Genomic DNA, 23,051 nt, shown 5'->3' on the forward strand with positions numbered 1-23,051 from the left:
CACATTGTGTACTTGAGACTTTTGAACTACTGCTGCTACCAGTAGGAGGTGCTTGGTATTGTGGTGGATACATGCAATATTGTGGATTGTTTGGATAAGACATTTGTGATGGATATGATCCCATTTGACCCTGAGGTTGGTTTTGATGGTAGAACGATTGTGGAAACATTTGATACGAAGGATTTTGAACATTACCACCGGTGTGAGGAGGTTGGTTTTGAGGGTGACACATCTGCGGATGTTGGCTTTGTGGTTGATACATTTGCGGATGTGGGTTTTGTTGTTGGAACATCGGCATAGGTTGGCTTTGCGGGCGAATCACCTGCGAATGTTGGTTTTGTTGTTGGAACACCATCATAGGTTGGCTTTGCAGGTGAATCATCTGCGGAGGTTGGTTTTGTGGCGGAAACATAGGCGAAGGTTGCAAACCTTCACTTGTAGGAGGTGTTTCATTGTCGAGCAGTGGATAATATTGCTCATAAGGATTAGACATTGTGAGAAATTTGAGAATTTTTGGACAAGAGAGAAATTGTGGGAGTAAATGTTGGTGTTTCAAATGGTCTACTGCACTATATATAAGGTAAAGAATCTGAGAATTGAAAAAACGGTCGGAGAATTGAAAAAACGGTCAGAAAACGGGCAGAAAAACCGGTCAAACCGGTCAATTTAAAAAAATTCAAAAAAAAAGAAGCCCAAACGGGCAGAAAACCGGCACCAGCCGGTGGGATGACCGGCTCAGCCGGTCACCCACTATATAATCTACTTTTCCTCCCTCACTCTCCATTCTAACCCTAGCCGCTCCTCTCTTCTTCCTCTCTTCTCTCACGCAGCTTCTCCTTCGTCCTCTTCTTCTCCTTCGTCCTCTTCTTCTCCAACCTCACCAACCGATCACCAAACATCACCAACCGATCACCTGCGTCCTCTTCTCCTTCGTCCTCTTCTTCTCCTTCGTCCTCTTCTCCTTCGTCCTCTTCTTCTTCCTCACCAAACCCTCCTCACCGCCACCTCACGGCCTCCTCACCCTCACCACCGCCACCTCACGGCCTCCTCACCCTCACCACCCTCCTCACCGCCACCTAACACCCACAACCTCAAACAAAACCCACCTCTCTGCCACCAAACACCCACAACCACAACCAAAACCACCTCACCGCCACTGACCCGCCACCAAACAACCTTCACCGCCACCAAAACCGCCCCCTCACCGCAACCAAAACACACCCCAGCCGCCACCAAAGCTTCAATCTCGACCCAAATCGCCCCTCAAGCACTGGATCGGAGACATGCAAGCCTTCCTCAAGGGCCACCCTCTGCCACCGCCACCAGATCAGAGAAAATGAGCGGATCGGAGCTCCTGTTCTTCCCTTTCAGCTTCTGTGTTTTTTTATTTTTTTTCTATGTAAAAAAATTTATCTTCTGTTGTAAATAAATTTGTACATCTTCTTTCTTCTAAAACATTTCATTATAATTTTGTATTTATTTTATTGTTGAATAAAATTTCTGGAATTCTGGTTTAAGAGCAAGCACTGTGTTGATTTCCTTCATTCTGTTTCGTTTCCCTCTGGATTCAGTTGAAGCAAGTGAGAGAAAATATTACTTTTTAATGTTAAGGAACCAAAAAGCAGAGTTCCTTGCACAAGGAACTCTGCACTGTAGTTAAGAAACTAAAACTGCCACATAGATCAGCTCCAATGCTGCAAAAAATAAGAAACGGTTCCTTAGCAACTCCAACTGGTCTAAGAAACCAGCGTTGGAGTTGCTCTAAATGGACACATTCCATTGAAGTTAGGATTTGTTTGCGGCCAAATGTTGTTCCCAAAAAAGATTGCGTAAGCTGGATTTGTGGTCCCTATTAAAGGCTTCTGTGGGGTAAGTAAATCACTAAATTCAATGAACGTTATGTCATGTTAAACTTTTATCACGTTTGATGACTGATGTCCTCCATTTAGGGACGTAAATAGGTATGGACGGGTATGAATAGTATTACTAGTATATATCAATGATCTAACCAAATACTTTGTTAAATTCTTGAAACGAATAGAGAATTTTAAAAATAAAAATAAATTTTAACATAATAATATGTTGTGTATTGCTAGAATGCATTATGGAGGTGGGTGACAGACACTCAAACAGTGTCATTGCAGGTGCAGAATCTGTGATATCTTTGGAAATAAATAGCAGCTTCCTTTGAAGGGGTTGTGGACTTGTGGGGGAGTCACTGCCGTGTCAGAATGCTGACAGACTTTTTATGTTTTTGTATTAATATGGTTCACGGAGTATAAAACTAACTTTAAAAATTGTAATTTTTTTCGTAAACTACTAAAATAACATGGCTTTGTATCAGTATCAGGTGAGTGTTAAACATTTAGTAATATTCGTCGATTAAAAAAACATGACATAATAATTATAATAAGATACACGTGAACCATAGTAGAATCTAGTAAATACGAGTCAGGATTCAGGAACATGGTATATATTAACATAATCTTCTTTGTAAAACACATTAATGGTAAAGTGACCGTGATATCCATGTTTCACCTCCATCACTGGCCTCAGGGCCAGCATATAATTATTGGCTTGACAATACAAAAACATAAAAACAGTGTCTCATCTTGAAATTTGATTTTGATATTATATAACTTGTTAATGGTAAGCAATATAGTTTGGCTGATATGTACTGTATAGGATGTTAGCATAGTCATTGTCCTTAGAATGGCTTCTTATTAACCTTAATTGAAAACTGCAACATGAGTTTCCAGTTGTAAGAATCCAAAAATAAACAATAGGAAGGAATCCTCTACTTAATTTATACATACTGGAAAATCACATATTTGTCTAGTTTCATCGGTTAGCCGCCGGACCAACAATGTGCAAATCCTCATAACTTTGATCATCACAACTAAGCTTGCACTCTTCTAGAGAAGGGCTTGCACTCCACCACTAGCAGCATTTGTCATTAAATTACAAGTTCAGGATCATTTGCAGTTGTATTCTGAAAGTGTGTGTCGAATTTCAAGCTCCTTGCTACTTCAAAGAAATGTGCAACAGCTTCTTCAGGTGTGCCAACAAGAACACCGTGCCCAAGATTAAGGATGTGCCCTCTAGGCCCCGCACACTTCACAACCCTGAAAATAATTATCATATTAGAAGTTAAGAAAACTAATTAGACAAGTCATGTATCCATTCTCATGTATGACTATGACTCTATGAGGGTTCAATTGGACACACTGGTATCATCCTCTGCCACCGAGTCAGACAAAACAGTGGTCTTTCTCTCAAAAAGCACAAATGCACAATAGTCCAATTGAACCAATTCATAATTTTGAAACAAATAGAATGTTGGGATGCACTTCATAATATGCTAGAATCACATAAAATGAAGTTATGACACAGTTTTTACATTTAACACACTGGGTTTTGTGCCTGCAGTGCATCCAAACACACATACTACACGTATGGCTGCCAGTTTGACACAGAATCCAATGCATGTCGAGAGTAAAAGTTACATATTGTAGCTTCGTGAACAAGATAAAGAATATTGCCTGATTCTTGGCCAGTTTCCCTGACTCGTATCATTATTTTCAGTTCTGCCGTTAATAGGCAAATGTTGGGGGAGGTATCAACCGACACAGCTTAGATAATGGATCATGGACAGAAACAATACAGCCTGGACATTTGTCTGGAACATCCCAGTATCAGGTTCAGCACCCCCTGATGGAAAATCTCTTTCCGATTCCCCTTCCTCCCATCACTTAAGCTTAGACACCACTCAGTGGTGTAGCTCCCTTAGACCAAATATGCAAACAACCATATAGATTGTGATAGATAACCACCCTTTAGTTATTTAGTTAGTTAGTTAGGGAAATCATGTTGTTAGTTAGAGAGTTGGTTAGAGATTAGAGAGAGTGAAGCAAGACTATAAATAAGAGGGATATGAGAATAGTTAGGGTGTCTTGTTTGTAGTAAGGGAATTCTAGGGAGTGTGCTGGTTCTCTCAAACAACCAGTAATTGTAGTTCATTGATATTGGTGAATAATAACAATTTTTCTTCTCATTTACTGTTGGTACCTATCAGAATGACATAAAAAAATACCAAAGGTCATAGATATGTTGTTACCAACCTCTGAATTTCTTCAGTAAGGGAAGAAAGAGGGGAGAATAGGGAGGCAGGGTCCACATTTCCCTGCACACCTATCCCACTACCCAATCTTCTTCTTCCATCTGCCATATCCACTGTCCAGTCTAGTCCAATAACATCAACTCCAGTGTCTACCATACGCTCGAGAAGGCCGCCATTTCCATTTATATAAAGAACGATTGGTGTCTCGGGGCATTTTTTCTTGACCACTTTTACAATCTGGAAGTTCAAAAAGCAGTGCGTGATGAAAAGGATAAAAAGAGGAGATTGGCATGATAGTATGCAACCTTCAATTTGCTAATTTTATTCAATTGTAAAATAAGAAAAGATACTAACAGTAGTATTTATCTCAACTATATTTATAAAAATGTGAAGATACCGCCTCTGATTTGGATTTCTCTCTCCTGAAGTCAAAAGCATGATTAACTTCCAATGAGCTCATTTATTAATCAAGGCTCACAAATAGCAAGGTTTTTTACCCATGAGAAATTACATATTACAAGCTTTTATTATATTCTTTACCAGGTCAACTAACCAAGAATAATGATGGATGCTTGGAACAATACAAAATTAACTTGACATAAAACCTAATAATTTTTGCAAAGCTCATCAAGCTATGTATTTTTACTTTCTTCAACTGAAGAAAATTTCCAATGTTAGGCTTAACATTGAAAAGTTTAAAACATTAAAACACAAAATTATCAGGGAAGAAAGAATTTTCCTTAGTTACCTCGGTGATATAAGGCTTTGACCAGCTTTCCCACATACTAGGTGGTAATTGTCCACCCCAAGAATCAAATATTTGTATGCAGTGAGCCCCAGATTCAACTTGGAAAACAATGTAATCTGCTATCGCCTGTGACAAATGAGAAAGCAGAGTCCTCAATATGTCTGGTGCTGTATGGCACATGCTCTTAATGGTTGTGTAAGTGCGTGTTGTACCCCCTTCCACTATATATGTTGCCAATGTCCAAGGTGCTCCCACAAAACCCAAAACGGCAGCATGACCACCAACCTACAGAAAAAATGAATTAGAAATGGGAACAGGCTAAGCGTGTTTGGATTTACATTACATTGATCTAAAAGAACTTTCATCCCAATCCATTACAGAGACATGGATTTTCATTGAAAGTACATTTAAGTTTTCAGAACAGAAATCCAAACACACCGCAGATGAGCTGATGTAACTATATTGTACCTCCTGGCGCAGGAGCTTAAGTGAATCTCCAACAAATCTAAGTCTGTCCAAGTCGATTGAGTGCAAAGCCTTTAATCCCTCCTCAGAGCGAATAGGTGACTGTATAACAGGTCCCTTTACATCTTCTATGTCAAATTCAATTCCAAATGCAGGTAGAGGTGTAAGGATGTCAGAGAAAATAATCACTCCATCAGGCCTGAAAGCTTTCCAAGGCTGCAAAGAAATTTCCACAATGAGATCAGTTGTCTCTGATCTCTCTCGAAATGAGGGATGCTTCTCAGCAAGCTTTCTGTAAACAGCCATGTACCTTCCCGCCTGGCGCATCATCCATGCTGGAGGACGACTAACAGGATCTCCCCTAGCAGCCTTAACCAAGAGCGGATCTGAATAAAATGAAACACAACATCCAAGTCAATTTCTCTTGCATGTATGCCTCGACGTTGATGTATGAATAAGAGACTGAAGAGAATGAACGAGGGAGAGAATAGGAGGATAATGAAGGGAGAGAATAAGAGGATCAATAGGATTTTTTGAAGTTTTAAATGATATAACTTATTTTCTAAGACCTTGGATAGTTTTTTTAAGATCCTTGTTATCTAAAAGTCAATTTTGAACCGATACGAATCCTAATCAACTCAAATGAAAAGCTACGACCTTAATATAGGAGAACCAAATTCCTTGCCAAATGGACCAATAGACAATTGCAAATACTGAAACTAAGTTAAACAGCTTCTAGGCACAAATGATAATTTACTCTTCTAACAACAACACCCCCCCCCCCTCTCCCGCCTTCATTCCTTCAATCATATTCAGCAATCAACCCAAGAAAATTAATTTGACATCTGAATAATTCTTTCCTTCAATCATACAATGACAATGATCAGTGCTAACAAGAAGTATGAATCACAATACACCCCAAGATCCCACAATTGATATAATGTCATAGATACAGAACCTACATTTTGATTCCAAAATAAACCCAAACAAAAACCCCAATTCAAATTAAGCATAATTATTACCATGGGCATGGAGGTGGGCACATCATGAAATGCAAAGTCTGTGAAGTTAAAATTAATAAACCAAAAGAGTGACTATTATAGGTTTTCTAACCAATAAAGCAATGATCAAAATCTGTCATGAGAATGAGTGGGCTATAAGAACAATGTTTGTTCAAAGTCAATAACTCATTGATACAGCAGCAAGTTTAAAACTTTATTGAAACCCACAAATTATAAGCACCCAATCCCATATAACTTATAAGAAACAAGTGGTGTTGAAAATGTTGAGCGAAGGAGGGTACCAGAAGAAGAGGAGGCAGCGGAGCAAGTGAGAGAAAGCTTGGGTTTTGGTTTGAAAGAAGGAGAAATTGAATTGAAGCCAGTAGTAGTAGAGTGTGCAAACAAGGTGGAAGATTTCCATCCCAACCCACAGCTGAAAACAAAGAAATTAACAGGTCATAACAACATTGAACTCAAAATTCATCTGAGAAAGAGAGAAAATCAGGGAGAAAGAGAGAGAGTTAGAACCTGTTAATGGAAGTAGCCATGTGCAGAGATGGAACGAAGGTTCTGCAGATTTTAGCCTTATCCCTCAATTCAAACCTCGCCTTCGTCTTCTTCTTCCCCCTTCGACCATTCTCACAGTGGGGACTACCTTCACCGAAATTATTGAAAGAACTATATTATCCCTGTCATGATTTTACTTTTCCACAAATACCCTTTACCCCCTGCTCACCTAGTCACCTTAGACCACAGTGCGTATAAATTAATTTTTAGCTTAATTGCAACTTTGGTCCTCGACGTTTACCAATGCCACGATTTTGGTCCCCTACCTAATTTAATTACGTGAATGGTCCCTGATGTTGTAGGTCGTGTGTAACGTTAGTCCTACCGTTTATTTCTTAATGGAGGAGGCTTACGTGGACGTCCAGTTGGAGAGAGAAAGGAGGTATGAGGAGAGAGGGAAGCACGTGAGTATCACGTGACCCTTATCTGAACTCATTATACCCAAACCTCTGACCTCCCTGGAACGAAGAAGGTAACGCGATTTAGATCCTAGGGTTTCAGATTTGGGTATAATGGGTTCATATAAGGTTCATGTGAGTTCACGTGATACTCATGTGCTTCCCTCTCTCCTCAGATCTCATTTTTCTCTCAAACTAGACGTCCACGTAAGCCTCCTCCATTAAGAAATAAATGGTAGGACTAACGTTGCACACGGCCTACAACGTCGGAGACCATCCATGTAATTAAATTAGGTGGGGGACCAAAATCGTGGCTTTGGTAAACGTCGGGGACCAAAGTTGTAATTAAGCCTTAATTTTTTTCTTTTTTCTTTTGATATTTAAAGGAATATGTCTCTTACTTATTTTCAACATTTAAATGTTCAAAGAATATTAACTTTCAATAAATTGAAAACTACTTGAAAAATATATAAAAAGAAAGTTAACTTATGAGATAAGAGAATATCGAATCAATCTTGAGTATAAGATGTTGACAAAATAGAAGCTGAGTTTGTCTGTTGAACGACTCTTTTGTGGAAGATCTCCATCTTCTTATATCTAGCGATCAAGTGCACATTGAAGATGAGTGCTTACAACTTACAATCTGCACAACAGTGAGGTTAATGTATAAGTTTTTAAAAAATCTATATGATTTTTCACATTTATTCTTAGTTAATGTATTGGGTGAAGTACTAAAGTGTAAGAAAATTAATTATTAGTGATAGTTAAAATTTTGAAATTATAAAAGTTAAATACTTAAACCGATACATGAATCGTTAGACACTTACTTCATTTGTTAATAAATCTATGAACTTTTCATCTTGACTTGAATTATATCAACACTGATTTGTGGAACATTTCGGCTAAAAGATCTAGTCATACCTCTTGATCACCGGTAACATGCAATGTGCTTTTACCTAGTAAAAATTTGGCTATCATCAGCAAAAAGAAGATGACTTATCGAGACACCTGAACACCATGAAGGGATTTCCTTTAAACCTACTCACATATCAAACTTGAAAAAGTTTCAACACATAAAATACACCATAAGGTGAGAGTGAATCTCCTTGTCCCCCTTTGAAGAATGAATAAAGGGGTGTGCTCGATCAAATGGGTATTTGTATCATTCTCCATTAATTATTCTCATTAGGGAATTACATGAAAAAATATTAATTAATCCTTCATTAAAATTAAAAGTGGACAAATTTAGAGAGGGATTTTTTTTCATCTAAGGATCAGGAACAACCTGCGTTGCAATATTTCCGTCCTCCATTACCCATTTTTCGCTTCTCATTCACTGTTTGATACGCACACACTTCTTCAGGTATGAATCATTTCCTTGCTCCCTGATTTAATCATTTTCAGTGATTGATCTTTGTTTCATATATATATATATTCGATTTCAATCAAAAAGGTGTAGGGAACCTTACAATAATATACCAAAGTTTCTGCCAAAACGGGTAACGTTGTATTTTCCGCCATAAGTCCGTACGAATTACAACAACGAATGACCATTCAAACCTTGTTTAGTTGCAATACATGTGAAATGCAAGAGTCAGTTATTATATTATGTACCCCATTACGTAATATAGGGTTTTAAATTGCGGTTGCCGAATCGTGATCAAATGCTGGTTGATGTGACCGCAATCGCAATCCTGATGCGGATGCAGTGAATCCAAAATCCATTATGTTGCGGCCGCAATTGCGGTTGCGGATTGCAGTTTGAGAAGCTTATCTTGTGAGTTGTGACTTGTCTGGTTGATAATTACATTTCTTACCCTTTTTTTGTGTAGGTACAACAACTCTTATGGCTGGTTTAAACTCATCATCTGATTCACATAAGCTCCAAAGACACAATGTGGGTAACACCGTAACAGGAAAGATATATGTGCAGTAACTTACCTGATTACCTTCTTCATGACATTCTTTCTTTACTCCCAACCAAAGATGCAGTGGCAACTTCCGTTTTATCAAAAAGGTGGAAGTACTTATGGACTGACTTATCTGTCTTTAATTTTGAAAATGATCTGCCAATAGTCAGCATGGAAGAAGACCAAGTATATTGCCTTTTAGATCAAGTGCACAGACTACTTCATCATTCTAATTATGTAAAAAGTCTCGGTGTCATGTCTTTTGGGGTTGCCATTGATGAGGATAGAGTTAATTCTCTTATATCTGCTGTAGTGAAGCACAAAATCGAAGAGCTTAAGCTTTCCCTACTTGTAAATCAGTTTGTGTTACCCAATTGTTTCTCGGCCTTTGAATCATTGACTGAGCTGCATTTAGAACTGGGCTGTGTTCTAGATGTTCCTAGTGGCATTCGTTTCCCTAGCCTGAAGACATTCAAGCTTTCACGTGTTACCTTTGCAAATGACAAGTCAGTTCAACAACTTTTCTCTGGGTGCCTTGTCCTACAAGAGTTAACCTTGTTTAACTGTAATTGGAGTAAAATCGAGCAGACCAGCATAACAACTCCCGCATTAAAGATATTAACCATATTTTCGGGCCTTCGAGTAAATATGATGCGTTCTACAGTCAGGATTGATGCTGTGAATCTTTTATATTTCAGTTGCACGGGCTATATACTAGTAAATTTTCTCCTTGTTAACACGCCTCCATAGTTGATGCACATGTTGAATGTTTTTATCCATTATTGGCACAAATTTCTGGGTTCAGTGCATTTAGACTATTGCATCGACTTGGTAGCATCAAATCTCTTAGACTACAAAAAAAAAATCCTGAGGCATTTTTCAAAACTTTTCCCAAAATATTCCCTTTCGTGCCTGGCCCCCTTCAATTTAGCTTGCTAGAAGATCAGGGTACATATCTCCTAATAGTGCAACTACTTTGGGATAAATAATGCCAAGATCATAGTTTCTGCAGTTCACTGTTTTGCTTCACTGATAAATGTCCGGAAATGGAACCATGTAAGTGCTCAGAAACATGAAAGAGTGTCTCATCTTGAAATTTGATTTTGATATTATAGATTTTATATAACTTGTTAATGGTAAGGAATATAGTTTGGCTGATATGTACTGTATAGGATGTTAGTATAGTCATTGTCTTAGAGTGGTTTCTTATGAATTTAATGAAAAACTGTAACATGATGAGTTTCCTGTTGTAAGGGATTGAATCCAAGAATTGTCTATCACCAAGAAAATCCTGAAATGTAGTAACACGACTCCGAGAAACGACAACCAATTCTTCTTTAATTAAAAATGAAAGAATGATCGACCTATGATTAGGATTGATTAGTGCTTTCTTTTTCCTTTTTCTCTTTAATCTGGTAGAAAGATATTGATAAATTTATGTAGTTGTCTAACATAATCATCCACAATTTTGGCCTTTTACCTTTCAGCTATAGTATTATTCCTTTGGCCCTTTAGTTTTTTAGTTAGGATGTGTCTTGAATAAGGTTGTGGTTGGTATTATATATCCACTAGTTCTGTCTAAACAAAAAGCCAGAGTTGAGAGGATGCATAGTTTTTTGTGTGTGTTTGATTGTAGATTCCCACAACCTTCATGCTGAGAATAGAATGCAGAGTTTGATTTGACAGAGAAAAAGAAGCATTTGTTGGAAAATCCTTCTATATTTGATTCTAAAGACAAAATCAATTATGAGGAAAAATAAGTTGATCAAACATTTCAATTTTTTTGGTAAGTATAGTGTTTTAGGACAAATATCCCTCTAAACATCAGGCTTCTGGAGTTAAAATAAATATGAAAGTGGGAAGACAAAAAAGGCATTGATCTGTGAACTAAGATTATATAGCGTTTCTTTATTTGTATCTTAGCAGATGGGGTAGTTTCAGCTAGATGGTTAGACATAGAAATTGACCTTTTTGTAGCTGTTTTCATTTTTTTGTGCTTCTATAATTCTGTTTTGTTTGATTGACATTATAGTCAATATTGTGGGGCATTTTTCCATTCTGGTTCTGTTATCCTTTCTTTTTTGTGGGGGAAGTTAGACGTTCATGTATGTACGAGTTGATTACCATAAAGGCCAGGCTTATTGTTGTAACAACTAGCATGTATATGACTTTTGCGATGGCTATCAAACTTTTGCACTTTTACACAATTTAGCTGCTCCTAATGATGTTATTGTTTAAACACATATTTTAAAGTAAATTTCTCAAGACCAATAATTAAGAACTCTTCAGGGTGGCTACCAGTTTTTGTTTTTTTGGTTTTACAAAGGTAAATTTTAAAATAAAACGTGTTTTGTAAATTTGTAGCTGGAATAAATTTTCACTTAGTTTCAAATTGATTTTAGCCTAATTTTTAAAGCTACAATAAAAAGTTTTGTGTTGATGGTTTAGTTTTAAGAACATGTAACACCTCCATCCCCACCATTCCCCTATATCTCCTCTTTTCATCACCACTACCTAACAACCTCTGCCACCGCCCATTGCCGTCGCCCAACACACTCCACCACTGCAATTGCCACCACCATTTTCCATCCCTTCATAGCCGCCACCACCCATCACCCTTCATTTTGGTGCCAGGTTTGAGGAGGTGGGGAAAACCATGCCTTGCTTCCCCATCTATTTCGGCAAGAAGAACTTTTATGACTTCCACTCCATCACGGAGAAGCTTTGAATATGAAAAATTGTGAAAATTGGGAATTGAAGCTTTGAATATGAAAAATTGTGAAAATTAGGAATTGACTGAGGGAGTGGCTTGCTGAGGTAGAACGAAATTAATATGCTATGGAATAAATGTCCCCATGGAGTAGAAAGTGCCCCACACAATGGTGTATTTACAAACTTTTAATAGTAATATGTTATTTTTTTCATATTACAAATTTATGTGTGTATATTGCTTTCACAACAGTAAATTTCTGAATTCATCACTGATCATAACAATAGTGATTACTCTGCCTTGTAACTCTTTCAAGAACAATGATCATCCAAATGATTTTAATACCATATACTCTGGCATTTCTCATGCTCTCTTTATACGTCCAATCACGCTCTTATTCTTATTCTCATTTATTTAGTGAGATATGAACTTGCTTGAAATAAAAAAAGGTTGCCAAATAAATTAAGTTACTAGACAGAGACTTCATTTTCTTACGTAACCATAAAGATGAGAAAGCAATTTTGCTTAGTCGTACTTCAGTAGAAATTACAGACAAGCATAACTATAACGATGAGAAAGCAAGCAAAACTTACTCCTTAAAGTCAATACAGTTTTGCATTTATGTTGTTCCATTTGTTCCCTCCTTGACCTTGATAGAATAGACAAACTTTCCCTTGTGGTCACCATTGTTTTGTCACTATAAGCTATTAATTAATAACAGCACTTTGTCCTCAGAAGCATGTAAGTTTTCTATATTCATATCATTTGCATTAACCACTTGCAAAATGGAAACCTCATCAGTGCCTCTAGCCAGTGATAGTTTTTCATATAGTTGGTTATCAAACAATAAATCCCCTGTGGATTATTGCCTTGATGAGCCTCTTAGAAATTCTGTTTCCTCAGAATGCCAAAACTTCAATTTTGATTCCTCTGTCACTCAATCACATGTTCTTGTTCATGCTGATGAAATTTTCTGTGATGGCCTTCTCAAGCCTATCTTTGTTGACCCTTCCAAACTAGAGTCCTATTGTGATACCCCAGATTTCACTCAAACCAAGCTTATAAGTTCAAACTTTTCTTCTAGAACTGTTTCTTCAAGAACTATGAGAATTCATCATGGAATCCTCACAAGGTTGAGAAAATCTACATGGGGAGCCTTGGTAGAAATTTTCAGGTATGTCAACCAATTAAGGCAGAAAGTAAGGAGCTCAAGGAAAAGCACCAGAGTTGATGATATTGGTAAGACAGATTGGCAGGTTAAAAGCCTGTGCAGTCCACAGAGAGAATCTCCAAAAGCAATTATTGGTGATTTGCATGATCATGAAAACTCAATTTATGAAGCTGTCCTCCATTGCAAAAGATCAATAGGTATAGTCTAACAGTCAGCTTTATTTATAATCTTATTTGTCTTCTATATTTAATGTGTGTGTACTATTACTAGGAAATTTAAATTCATCATCTTCTTCATTTCAGGAAATTGATCCTTTCTCAGGTAAAAGGAAGAGAATTGTTGAAAGAGGAAGTGTTGAGCTCCTAGAAACATGTGGTGGCCGATTAAGCTTTCAATTTTTTTTTCTTGGTGTAGTTTCTCTCTTCTCTCCTAAATTTTACTTGTATTTCTCTGCAGAAACAAGCAGTGTGTTTTGGTAGATACCAGATGTGGGATTTAAAAATATCAAATTTCAGGAAATGTTGGATCCTATTGCTCCTTGATTGTGGACATTTCATAATAAATTGACAAAACTATCTGTGTTACTTATATATTTTAAAACAAATTTTCACCCCCTTCCCACCTTTTTTCATGTATTAGTAATGTCACCAACATTTTAGGTGCCAAAGTTAATCTAAGCAATGAACTTGATACTTCTAGCACATAATCTCTGCCTGCAGAAAACTGGATGTCTAATTTGTGAATCATGCCAAGCTTTTGAAAGGGTAAACCTGATCTTTAACAGTTTTAATTACCCACATAAATGTACAGGTTGTAGACTTGTAGCTAATGAATAAAACCAAAGGGGCCTCACATGGTCCTTATGCTCTCTTTCTTCAGTAGTATTTCTTTTCCTTTCTCAATATTATTTCCTAGAGGTAGGGCAACGAGGTTATAGACAAATCGAGCTCTTTACTGATTCTAAGCTTGTCTTAGGCCTTGTGAATGATGTTCATTCCGCATTCCATCATTATGGTTCGGTTATTTGTCGGATAAAGAGGTTCCTTCTGCGTGACTGGGTTGTCTTTTGCTATCACTTGCTTTGTGAAGCGAATGTTGTGGCAGATTTCTTGGCTAAGCTTAGTGTCTCTTCTTTGTTTTTGTTGATGGTTTGCGACGCTCCTTAGGCTGTAATTTTCTTTTTGCTCTTTTTTGCTCTTTGTACCAAAAAAAGAGAGGTAGGGAAACCTCTGATCTGATTATCTTAAGCTTGTGATTGAACATTCTTTTTGTGCCTTTGTGAGACCTGATATCAAGACATAACATGTTTCAGTTACACATATAGCAGCTGATGCTCCTCTTAGAATTCTAGTTAATCATAGCTTTACCTCAAAAGCTAGCTTAAAAGTGAGGATTGCTCTACCTTTTATATAAAATTTGTTGGTCATATCTCTAGCCAATGTGAGACCTTAACATTAACACACACCTCATGTCTAGGGACATATGGAATGCGATTATCACAAACTTTATATTATGGAAAATCCCTTATTAACTTCATTGAATTCTCCTGAAATAACCGCGGGTCAAATTGACTTCATTAGTTTTTCTTGAAACAAGTGTCAGTCCGGTTGATTCTCAAACTTTAGTGGGTAGTCCATCATAGGTGGTCCAACCAATTGATAGACTCTGATATCATCTTGAAATTCAGGTTAGTCATAACTCTACTCCAAAAGTTAGCTCAGAGTTCAAAGAGATGAAAGTTCTAATGGATTTTGAAATTTTGTTAGTCAAATATCTTGCCAACATGAGACCTTAATAGCCTCCTTTTCAAACCTTGCAACTATATAACATGAAATAGTTAGTGAATGCTTGCAATAGAATACAAACCAGAGTGTCTGCTCTGGACCATTTTGGCAACTTTAATGGACAGGTTAAACAGCTCAACCAGAAGATTTTACAGGGTACTTGGTTTGTTTCCAGCTCTATATTTTATATGCTGGTGTGAATATTCTTTAATTTTATTGACATCTATCAAATATTGGCACAAAGAAAGAATGTTTTCATCATTTCATGTGCTACTCGTTGAAAACAAGCCAGACAAGGAGGGCACAAAGGACAAGTAATGTTAAGAGAAAAATTCCTTGGTGATTCTATCACCCATAACGCCTGCAGCTAATTTGTACTCTTTGTTCTCTTGTTAGAATATGCTTACTCATTCCTTATCAATGAAAAAACACTAGAAATTGACATGGTTTATCACTTTGTCTCTCTCCAACTCCTTGGAACTTCCCTAACTGGTGTGGATAAGATGTCACTGCATTTACTTGTGGTCGTAGAAACACTTCCCATCTCACTCAAATGTGACCTCTATTCAAACATACTCTTGAGTCTTGACAATAAATGGTGAAGGAAATGGCTGGCGGTTACCGTGGCCCCAACACTAAGAAATTTTACTTCATACTATTCATTCTTTTATAAATATTTTTAGAATTCGGGTTAATTCTAACTCTAACTATATAAGTTGGCTTAGAAGTGAGGATTGGTCTATCCTATATAATAATTTATTTGATCATATAGCTAGTTAACATGAAATTTTAATAGATATTGAACATTTGACATTTTGTCTATAAAAATTGTTGATTCATTAGCTCTTGTCTTCCAAGATAAAAGACTGAATAACTCATTTTAACTTATCTTATAGCATAAAAACTTATATAAGTGTTTGAGAAAACTTTTTGTAACTAGCTTAAGCTTATGGTCAATCTAAAATCTGTTTTGAACTTATTTACATAAGTTATTCATATTAGCTTGTGAATAAATTCGCATGTGCATACCATATATCACATTTTTTAAAGTTATTTCAATCTTATTAAATTAGATTATAAATAAACGATTATGTAATAAACATGTAATATCTTTCGCGCTTAATCAAGTTGTTTATTTAAACACATCCAAAATATCTAACTCCCCTCATGCAAATCATGAAAGAATGATGGAAATTTTAATAATTGTTGAAAACTATATATAGCATGTTCTCAATGACGACCAATACCCTCTTTTCTTGCTTATATTATAGCTAGCTAAGGCAATGTGAATATTAAAACTTCACCATATCCATTTTGACTTGTGGTTAAATCTCATAGTCAATATAGCTGAAAATAAAAAATCACTCTTTGTGCATGATAATGACTACAAATGTTTTTCTTGGACGTAAATGCACTTGTATACAAGATAACGAGATGTTCATTTCAGAAACTGTAAATGACAAACACACTGCACACATCTTGTAATTACATTGTGAAAAATTTCAACCATCCACGTGAAGTACACATGTTGCAAAGTTGGATTTACACAATGACTACAGAGTCTATTTATTCATATATAAAACATGTTATCTTTTTCAAGGATGACTCCTCGGCCTCGTCAAGGGTCCCAAAATTAGAAAGTAACAGCTTGGGACCAGTATGTTGTTATTGTAATGATTTGACTTGAACTTAACTTAAATTGGAGATTAGAATGTTCCAATCCATCCTGTAATGTAAAGGAATGTTCTGGATTATGAAGTCCTTCATGTCATAGAATTTTCAGAACATTTTGTCTACTTACTTTCACCCTCTTGTCAGTTCTATATTATTTCCTCTTCGTGTTCTTGTATTTCTATATCTCATTCTGTCAAACACCCCCTGGGAGTTTGAGTATGCTTTTGTCATTGTTTTTTATATGTTTAAGTTGTGTGTGTGATGGATGTTTTTAATATTTATATGGGAGTAAAGACTCATTTACCACCTTCTCTGCATTAAGAGCTTCTTTAAATAACCAAAGTGCTGACAAAGTAGTGAAAAATGTCGTTGGCTAAAATGGTAAATTATGCGTGATGGAACATAATAACTTCAAAGGGTTAAATATGTTTTTAGATCCTGTAAAATATGAGAGAATTGAATCTGGTTTCTTCAAAAGAAATTCATAGTTTTTAGTCCCAAACATTATTTAAATATGTGAAGTTAGTCTCTTTGTGCTTTTTGTAGCGGATTTTATGTATTAGCGGCAATTTTTAACCGCCCCAAATTATTTATTCTTGGTTTCAAGTTTCAGCAGCGGTTCAAACCGTCACAAAATGAATTGAAGGGCTGATTTCACGCATTTCATCAATGTTAGGGACTAAAAGCTTTGAAATTTTGTTAGAGGATTCAAATTCAACTCACTTTTATTTTATAGGGACTAAAAACATATTTAACCCTAATTTTGAAATATCAATAAAAATGGTGTTGGTCAATAAAACAAAATAATGTAGAAATTTTGTTAGAGGGATCAAATTCAACTCACTTTTATTTTATAGGGACTAAAAACATATTTAACCCTAATTTTGAAATATCAATAAAAATGATGTTGGTCAATAAAACAAAATAATGTCAGAAGTGGGATTTGAACCCACGCCCTCTCTCGAAGACCAGAACTTGAGTCTGGCGCCTTAGACCACTCGGCCATCCTGACTTGTTGTTTGTTATTCTCAAGTATATGAATAAGAATGTAAGATAAATATTTAGTGATTTTTTTTGCACTACAATTTTGATTGAATGAATCATCCATCAATTCATGGATATTCAATTACTTAATAATTCAATTTATTTCTTTAAAGGGTTATATATCTCGTCCATACTCACAATATTTTTTTTAATTGTACAAAAAAAGAATTTATTTCGCTAATTTATTTTTTCCTCATATTCTATTTATATTTTTTTAATTGAATAAGAATTGTCTTCAAATGATAACTCAAGTAGTATGCACTGAAGACATGTGGGTTGGGAGGGTAAAGTCTCAGGATCAATCCTTAAATGATGTAATTTAAATTTTCGATGTACCAAAAAATTGAATAAGGGTTAAATAAAAAATGCTACAATTAGCTAATGTATTGATTTTTTTTTAAAATATTATAACACTTAAAGTTTTTTATATTACAAAAAAAATTAAGGTGATCGAATGGTGCCCCAATCCAATGTAGAAAAAATTGTCGATTCAAAAAACACTTACAAAACATTCTTATGAGATCTTTATATTTATCTTCAACTAGCATGTATACTAACCCAAGTTTTTCCATATGGATTAATTTTTGCATGTGCTTTCCAATCTACTCGTCGTCTCGTCCCATATTTTTTCTTTCTTCCTAGATATAAGTAATGGCTCATCCTATACATTTCTTTCAGCCATGTATCTCACAAATTGGGAACATCATATTATAATTTTAGCCTTAATTAACAATGAACAAATTTGATGTAGCATTCCTTTATTAATAGGGGAAAACTTAGGTGCAGTTGTATACCTGCTGTTGGTGTTGTTTGCTAATAGGAATAAAACACGTGGATTATAATTAAACCTCACCAAAATCTAATTATATTAAATTTCACACCGTTACCCTCCGTTATCTCTTAAAAATGGTTTCTTTCTCCCCCTTTTCACTCTGCCTCCCACCACAACAAACACCTTCTGGCTTCTGTACACCGATTACGGCAAACACGCTGGTCGTTGGGCATGTCTTCATTTGTGATTCTGCATTCACGCTGTGTAATTCACTCCCCACGTTTTGCCCTTTTCCCTTTTACTAACCTGCTCCCCACGTATTTCTTCAACGCTTAATCTTCTCTGTTCTTCACGCTGTGGGAATCAAAAGAAACGTTCTGTCTTCTGCAATCACAAAGTTCTCTTTGCTTCACAGAGTTAACACTTAACAACAATGAATACATGGGCTGTAGCTACAGAGAAAGGGGATGAACCTGTTATTTCTGATTCCAATGGTATGTATTCTTTGTTAATACAATTCTGGGGGTTTTCTTTTAATTGGAATTATATTCTTGCACCAATTCCAATTACAAAGTATTCATATTTCAGGAGGTTTTTTCTTTTAGTCTTTGCAAAGCACAGATAGCATGAGCATTCATTCACTTTTATGAAAATCAAATACTATTACTCCATGAAAATCAAATAGTATTACATGGAAATGTATGAATTCAATCCATGTGCTTGATCTAAAAACGGAAGCGGAAACCTTTTTTTTTTCAAACCAAAGCCTATGTTTATGCACTATTAACTTTCATTAGTACTACATGTTATTCCTTTGTTTATAAATTGTTGAGCCAAGAATACAATAATTTTATATTTAATATATTATCTGTTTATGTAGTTAAATGGAAGGATAATATTGAGGATGAAGTGACTCAGGAAGATATAACTCCCTATGTTGGCATGGAGTTCGATACGGAAGATCATGCATATAGATTTTATAACATGTATGCTGGATTTGTTGGTTTCAGCGTTAGAAAAGATTGGAGGAATACAAGCAAATTAGATAAGGAGATTGTGATATCTCGAAAATATGTTTGCTTTGAAAGATTGTTGGAGGACATGCGATATAAGGAGATAGAGTCCAACTATGAGATGAGCCAGAAAATGCCATCATTGAATATGAATATCCTATTACTGAAAAATGCTAGAGATGTCTTCACACCGGCGATTTTCTCTTTAGTTCGTGCAGAATATGAAAAATCTTGTAATCTTGTTATGAAAGTTTGCAACCAATACTTGGACGTATATGAATATGAAGTGTGTCTATTTGGGATTACAAGGCCACACAAAGTTACTTTCAATCCTAAAGATCAAAGTGTTGACTGTAGTTGTCAACTTTTCCAGTTTATTGGTATCCTTTGCAGCCATGCTCTTCGAATACTTAATCATTTGAATATAATTGTTATTCCTGCAAAGTATATCCTCAAGAGGTGGACTAAGGATGCACGAAGCGGGTGTGTTATAGACAACATGGGACAAGTTGTCAAAGAAGATCCAAAATTGATCGTCTCAAATCGCAAAAAGGATTTGTGTCGTGTTGCAGTAGAAATATCAAGTAAAGCTGCTGAGTGTGAGGATGCTTCAGCCTTCTTTGCAAGAAAAATGGTGGAAGTTGGCATTGGAGTTGATGATATCTTAAGTAAAAGATCTTCCACACCAAATGCAGAATTAGATGATTTGAATGGGCAGACTAATGAAGTAGATGAACTGTATGAAGCAAAGGGTATAAAAAAGAAGGATAATGCATCTCGGGTAAAAGGTAGGCCAAAGAGTTGCTTGGAGAAGAAAAAAAGAAGAAAAAGCACTTTTAAGTTAAGTCCATTGCTAAAAAAATACTCTTCCAGCATACCAGATCCATCTGTTCAGGTATAACTAGACAATTGCTAGTCTTTTAAATTTTGTCCAAGTTAAAAATATATGCTGCATTTTATGAGTTAAATTTGCTTTTGACTATTGTGTATGCAGAATGTGCCATTTTTACATGAAGGTCTAGATCCTACATCACTTGATATTAATATGATACAGGTTAGATTAATATGACACAAGTTTTCTATGTTTTCCCTATAGATGCATGTTGTTTATGGTTAAAACTAATTCCTCTTTTGTTTGTGCTATAGATTGACAATCCTTTTTTTCCTATATAGGAATTCAATTCAGGTCTAGGTCCTACATCACTTGATATTAATATGACACAGGTTCGATTAATATGACACAAGTTTTCTATATTTTCCCGATAGATGCATGCTGTTTTTGCTTAAAACTAATTACTGTTTTGTTTGTGCTTTAGATTGACACTTCTTTTTTTTTCCTATATAGGAATTCAATTCACAGGATACCTTCATTCCCAGTCAAAGAGAAAATGAACGTGGTCCTTCACTTCTTCTTTTACCGCGATGGGAAGACATTTGAGTGCATGTTAAAAACATTTGAGTGCTTGGTTCTGTTTTGTTTAAGTTTTAGAGATTCAGTCATTTGTTTCTGGTGTAGCACTGACATGAATGACTTTCTAATATATTTCTATCATTGGTTTCTCAGATTTCAAGATTTGCTGCTATAACAAAGTAATTTAGTGTTAATGTGTTTTAGTAACAACAAAGTTTTCACTGAATTTGGAATAAAACTTAACTAAGGGGAAAATGCTCTGACTACCCCTCACGTTCACAAACATTGTTGTGTCCTACTATGAACTGATTTTTAAGAGGAAGATATTGGAATGCTATTGCTAATTCAGTCCTGTACATGAAGGATTATACTTAGCTTTTTACTAGACATGCTATTGGAATACTCATGTTAACTCTAACAAAGCATTTTGCTTGGCTTTGTCTCATGTAATTGGAAGTTAACAAATAAAGGCTTACAATGAACCACTTTGCTGGATATAAATCAATTTCCATTCTCATTCATCATAGAAAATAAAAATCATTTCATTACATGCTAATGATATAGCCATATCACTTGCCATTTGGTACAAAAGAGCCTACATTACATAGAACATATCCTACCATAGTTCATTCTAACTAATAAAAAGAGAAAAAAATCTACAGCCAATGAAAAAAACTACAGCCAATTAAACCAGCAAAAAATAGGAAGAGGTCCATAATTGTGATAATTGCAGCCGCACACTTAAAGAGGTTTCTAACACTACCATACACTTTGCTAACCACTGCCACCTTCTTTGTGTGATTTTTCTCTTCAAAGTGCCACAAGCTGCATTTGGACACACCCTTCTGCTCAATAATAGACTTGCAACACATTCAAGTGCCCTTGCCCAGCTCAGGTACCATCACAGCGGCAAAGGTCCAAATTCACTCTCAAAGCTTTTAATATCAGAAGCTTATAGGCCTTCAACTACCACCTTCCTTGTGTGATTTTCCTCTTCAGTACCCCAGCTGCATTTGAATTTTAGTTTCAAATTTTACTCTGCTCTGTCACAGATCTTCAAATTGAAGGGGTTTTGACTTCTGACGCCAAACACCGGCAACAGAAATCTAAAACCTTCCCTTTAATCATGGATTCCAATTCTTCCATAAACCTTCCTTCCACCCACAGATCTGCTCAAACAATAACATAATGCTCAAGTACCCACGTTCCGTTTCCAATTACAAACCCTTCCAGACAAACAAATTATAACTTTTCCACATAAAACAATAAATGGGTCTACTGCATAACCTCAATATGAAATGGGTCTGCTGCATAACGTGAAGTTAGAGAGAGAGAGAGAGAGAGAGAGAGTGAATGGAAGGCTTGGAAGAAGGGGAAGGAAAGAAGCAGCGTGAATGCAGAATCACAAATGAAGACATGCCCAACGACCAGCGTGTTTGCCGTAATCGGTGTACAGAAGCCAGAAGGTGATTGTTGTGGTGGGAGGCAGAGTGAAAAGGGGGAGAAAGAAACCATTTTTAAGAGATAACGGAGGGTAACGGTGTGAAATTTAATATAATTAGATTTTGGTGAGATTTAATTATAATCCACGTGTTTTATTCCTATTAGCAAACAGTACCAACAGCAGGTATACAACTGCACCTAAGTTTCTCCCTTATTATTAACTATCTAAAAATAAATTTAATTAAAAACTACATGACTACATGGATAAAACCAAGTGAGCATCGACCTACCACTTACCACCTTCAAGCGAGGGTTAAAAGTTAAAACGCGAACAATTACATGACTTATAACCTAATTTTTCCTGAATAAGGAAGAAATACAAATTTTCTTATAATCACATATACTCATAATATAACCAACCACCTTTAATCCTTTATTTTTCTTATCACATCACTTACCACTTCGGGCCCGTTTAATGGTCAGGACATGATAGGATAGGATAGGACATGATAATAATCATATCATGTCGTTATCTGTTGTTTGTTGCCCCAGTATGATAGAATAACACTATCTTGTCTCCTATCATATCCTGTCAATTATGTGTAAAAGTTATCACAGGGGGAGTTACGGTAAAACAGGATAGGATATCAGTTATATATTTTATTTCAGTATCCTAACTCCAAATTAATTTATTTTGATATTATATAATTTATAACTTATAATCATATTAATTAATTAATATAAAAATATTAATTTAAATCAAATAAAAAATAAATAAAATTATTTTTCATAAATAATAAAATAGACTACTCACTTACAA

At 35.8% G+C, this 23,051-nt stretch overlaps 3 protein-coding genes, 1 long non-coding RNA gene and 1 other non-coding gene across 6 annotated transcripts; 3 read left to right on the forward strand and 2 right to left on the reverse strand.

Moving 5' to 3' along the window:
• Positions 1-2,701: 2,701 nt before the first annotated feature.
• On the reverse strand, positions 2,702-7,011 carry LOC130739840 (uroporphyrinogen decarboxylase 1, chloroplastic-like). Its single transcript, XM_057592270.1, has 6 exons — positions 6,863-7,011; positions 6,637-6,767; positions 5,337-5,719; positions 4,869-5,153; positions 4,122-4,357; positions 2,702-3,125 (listed from the first exon to the last, which is right to left on the reverse strand). The coding sequence occupies exons 1-6, from the start codon at positions 6,880-6,882 to the stop codon at positions 2,957-2,959; spliced, it is 1,224 nt and encodes a 407-aa protein (XP_057448253.1). The 5' UTR covers positions 6,883-7,011; the 3' UTR covers positions 2,702-2,956.
• Positions 7,012-9,380: 2,369 nt separating this feature from the next.
• LOC130737068 (FBD-associated F-box protein At5g38590-like) lies at positions 9,381-9,959 on the forward strand. Its single transcript, XM_057588837.1, has one exon. The coding sequence runs from the start codon at positions 9,381-9,383 to the stop codon at positions 9,957-9,959; it is 579 nt and encodes a 192-aa protein (XP_057444820.1).
• Positions 9,960-10,110: 151 nt separating this feature from the next.
• LOC130739841 (probable membrane-associated kinase regulator 6) lies at positions 10,111-13,700 on the forward strand. 2 transcript variants are annotated; one of them, XM_057592273.1, is made up of 3 exons: positions 10,111-10,265; positions 13,004-13,287; positions 13,393-13,700. In XM_057592273.1, exons 1-3 carry the CDS (start codon positions 10,246-10,248, stop codon positions 13,398-13,400), a joined length of 312 nt encoding a protein of 103 aa, XP_057448256.1. In that variant the 5' UTR covers positions 10,111-10,245; the 3' UTR covers positions 13,401-13,700. The 2 variants fall into 2 exon arrangements, with proteins under 2 accessions (XP_057448256.1, XP_057448255.1); XM_057592272.1 differs by lacking the exon at positions 10,111-10,265 and having other exon boundaries at positions 12,253-13,287.
• A 3,776-nt stretch (positions 13,701-17,476) lies between these two features.
• On the reverse strand, positions 17,477-17,560 carry TRNAL-CAA (transfer RNA leucine (anticodon CAA)). The gene has a single exon. It is a non-coding gene; the product is annotated as a tRNA-Leu (tRNA).
• Positions 17,561-20,306: 2,746 nt separating this feature from the next.
• On the forward strand, positions 20,307-20,892 carry LOC130735717 (uncharacterized). Its single transcript, XR_009018543.1, has 3 exons — positions 20,307-20,431; positions 20,551-20,601; positions 20,723-20,892. It is a non-coding gene; the product is annotated as an uncharacterized LOC130735717 (long non-coding RNA).
• Positions 20,893-23,051: the final 2,159 nt, after the last annotated feature.

Source organism: Lotus japonicus, chromosome 2 (assembly GCF_012489685.1).
Source record: "Lotus japonicus ecotype B-129 chromosome 2, LjGifu_v1.2".
Classification (NCBI taxonomy): Eukaryota; Viridiplantae; Streptophyta; class Magnoliopsida; order Fabales; family Fabaceae; genus Lotus; species Lotus japonicus.

Bases quoted from the DNA above. Each gene is read 5' to 3' on its own strand.
- LOC130739840 (XM_057592270.1), bottom strand. From the start codon at position 6,882: ATGGCTACTTCCATTAACAG. The intron at 6,768-6,862 runs GTTCTAACTCTC...CTTTGTTTTCAG, and splicing joins ATGGCTACTTCCATTAACAG to CTGTGGGTTGGGATGGAAAT. The intron at 4,358-4,868 runs GTAACTAAGGAA...TTGAACTTCCAG, and splicing joins CAAAGCCTTATATCACCGAG to ATTGTAAAAGTGGTCAAGAA.
- LOC130737068 (XM_057588837.1), top strand. From the start codon at position 9,381: ATGGAAGAAGACCAAGTATATTGCCTTTTAGATCAAGTGCACAGACTA.
- LOC130739841 (XM_057592272.1), top strand. From the start codon at position 12,705: ATGGAAACCTCATCAGTGCCTCTAGCCAGTGATAGTTTTTCATATAGT.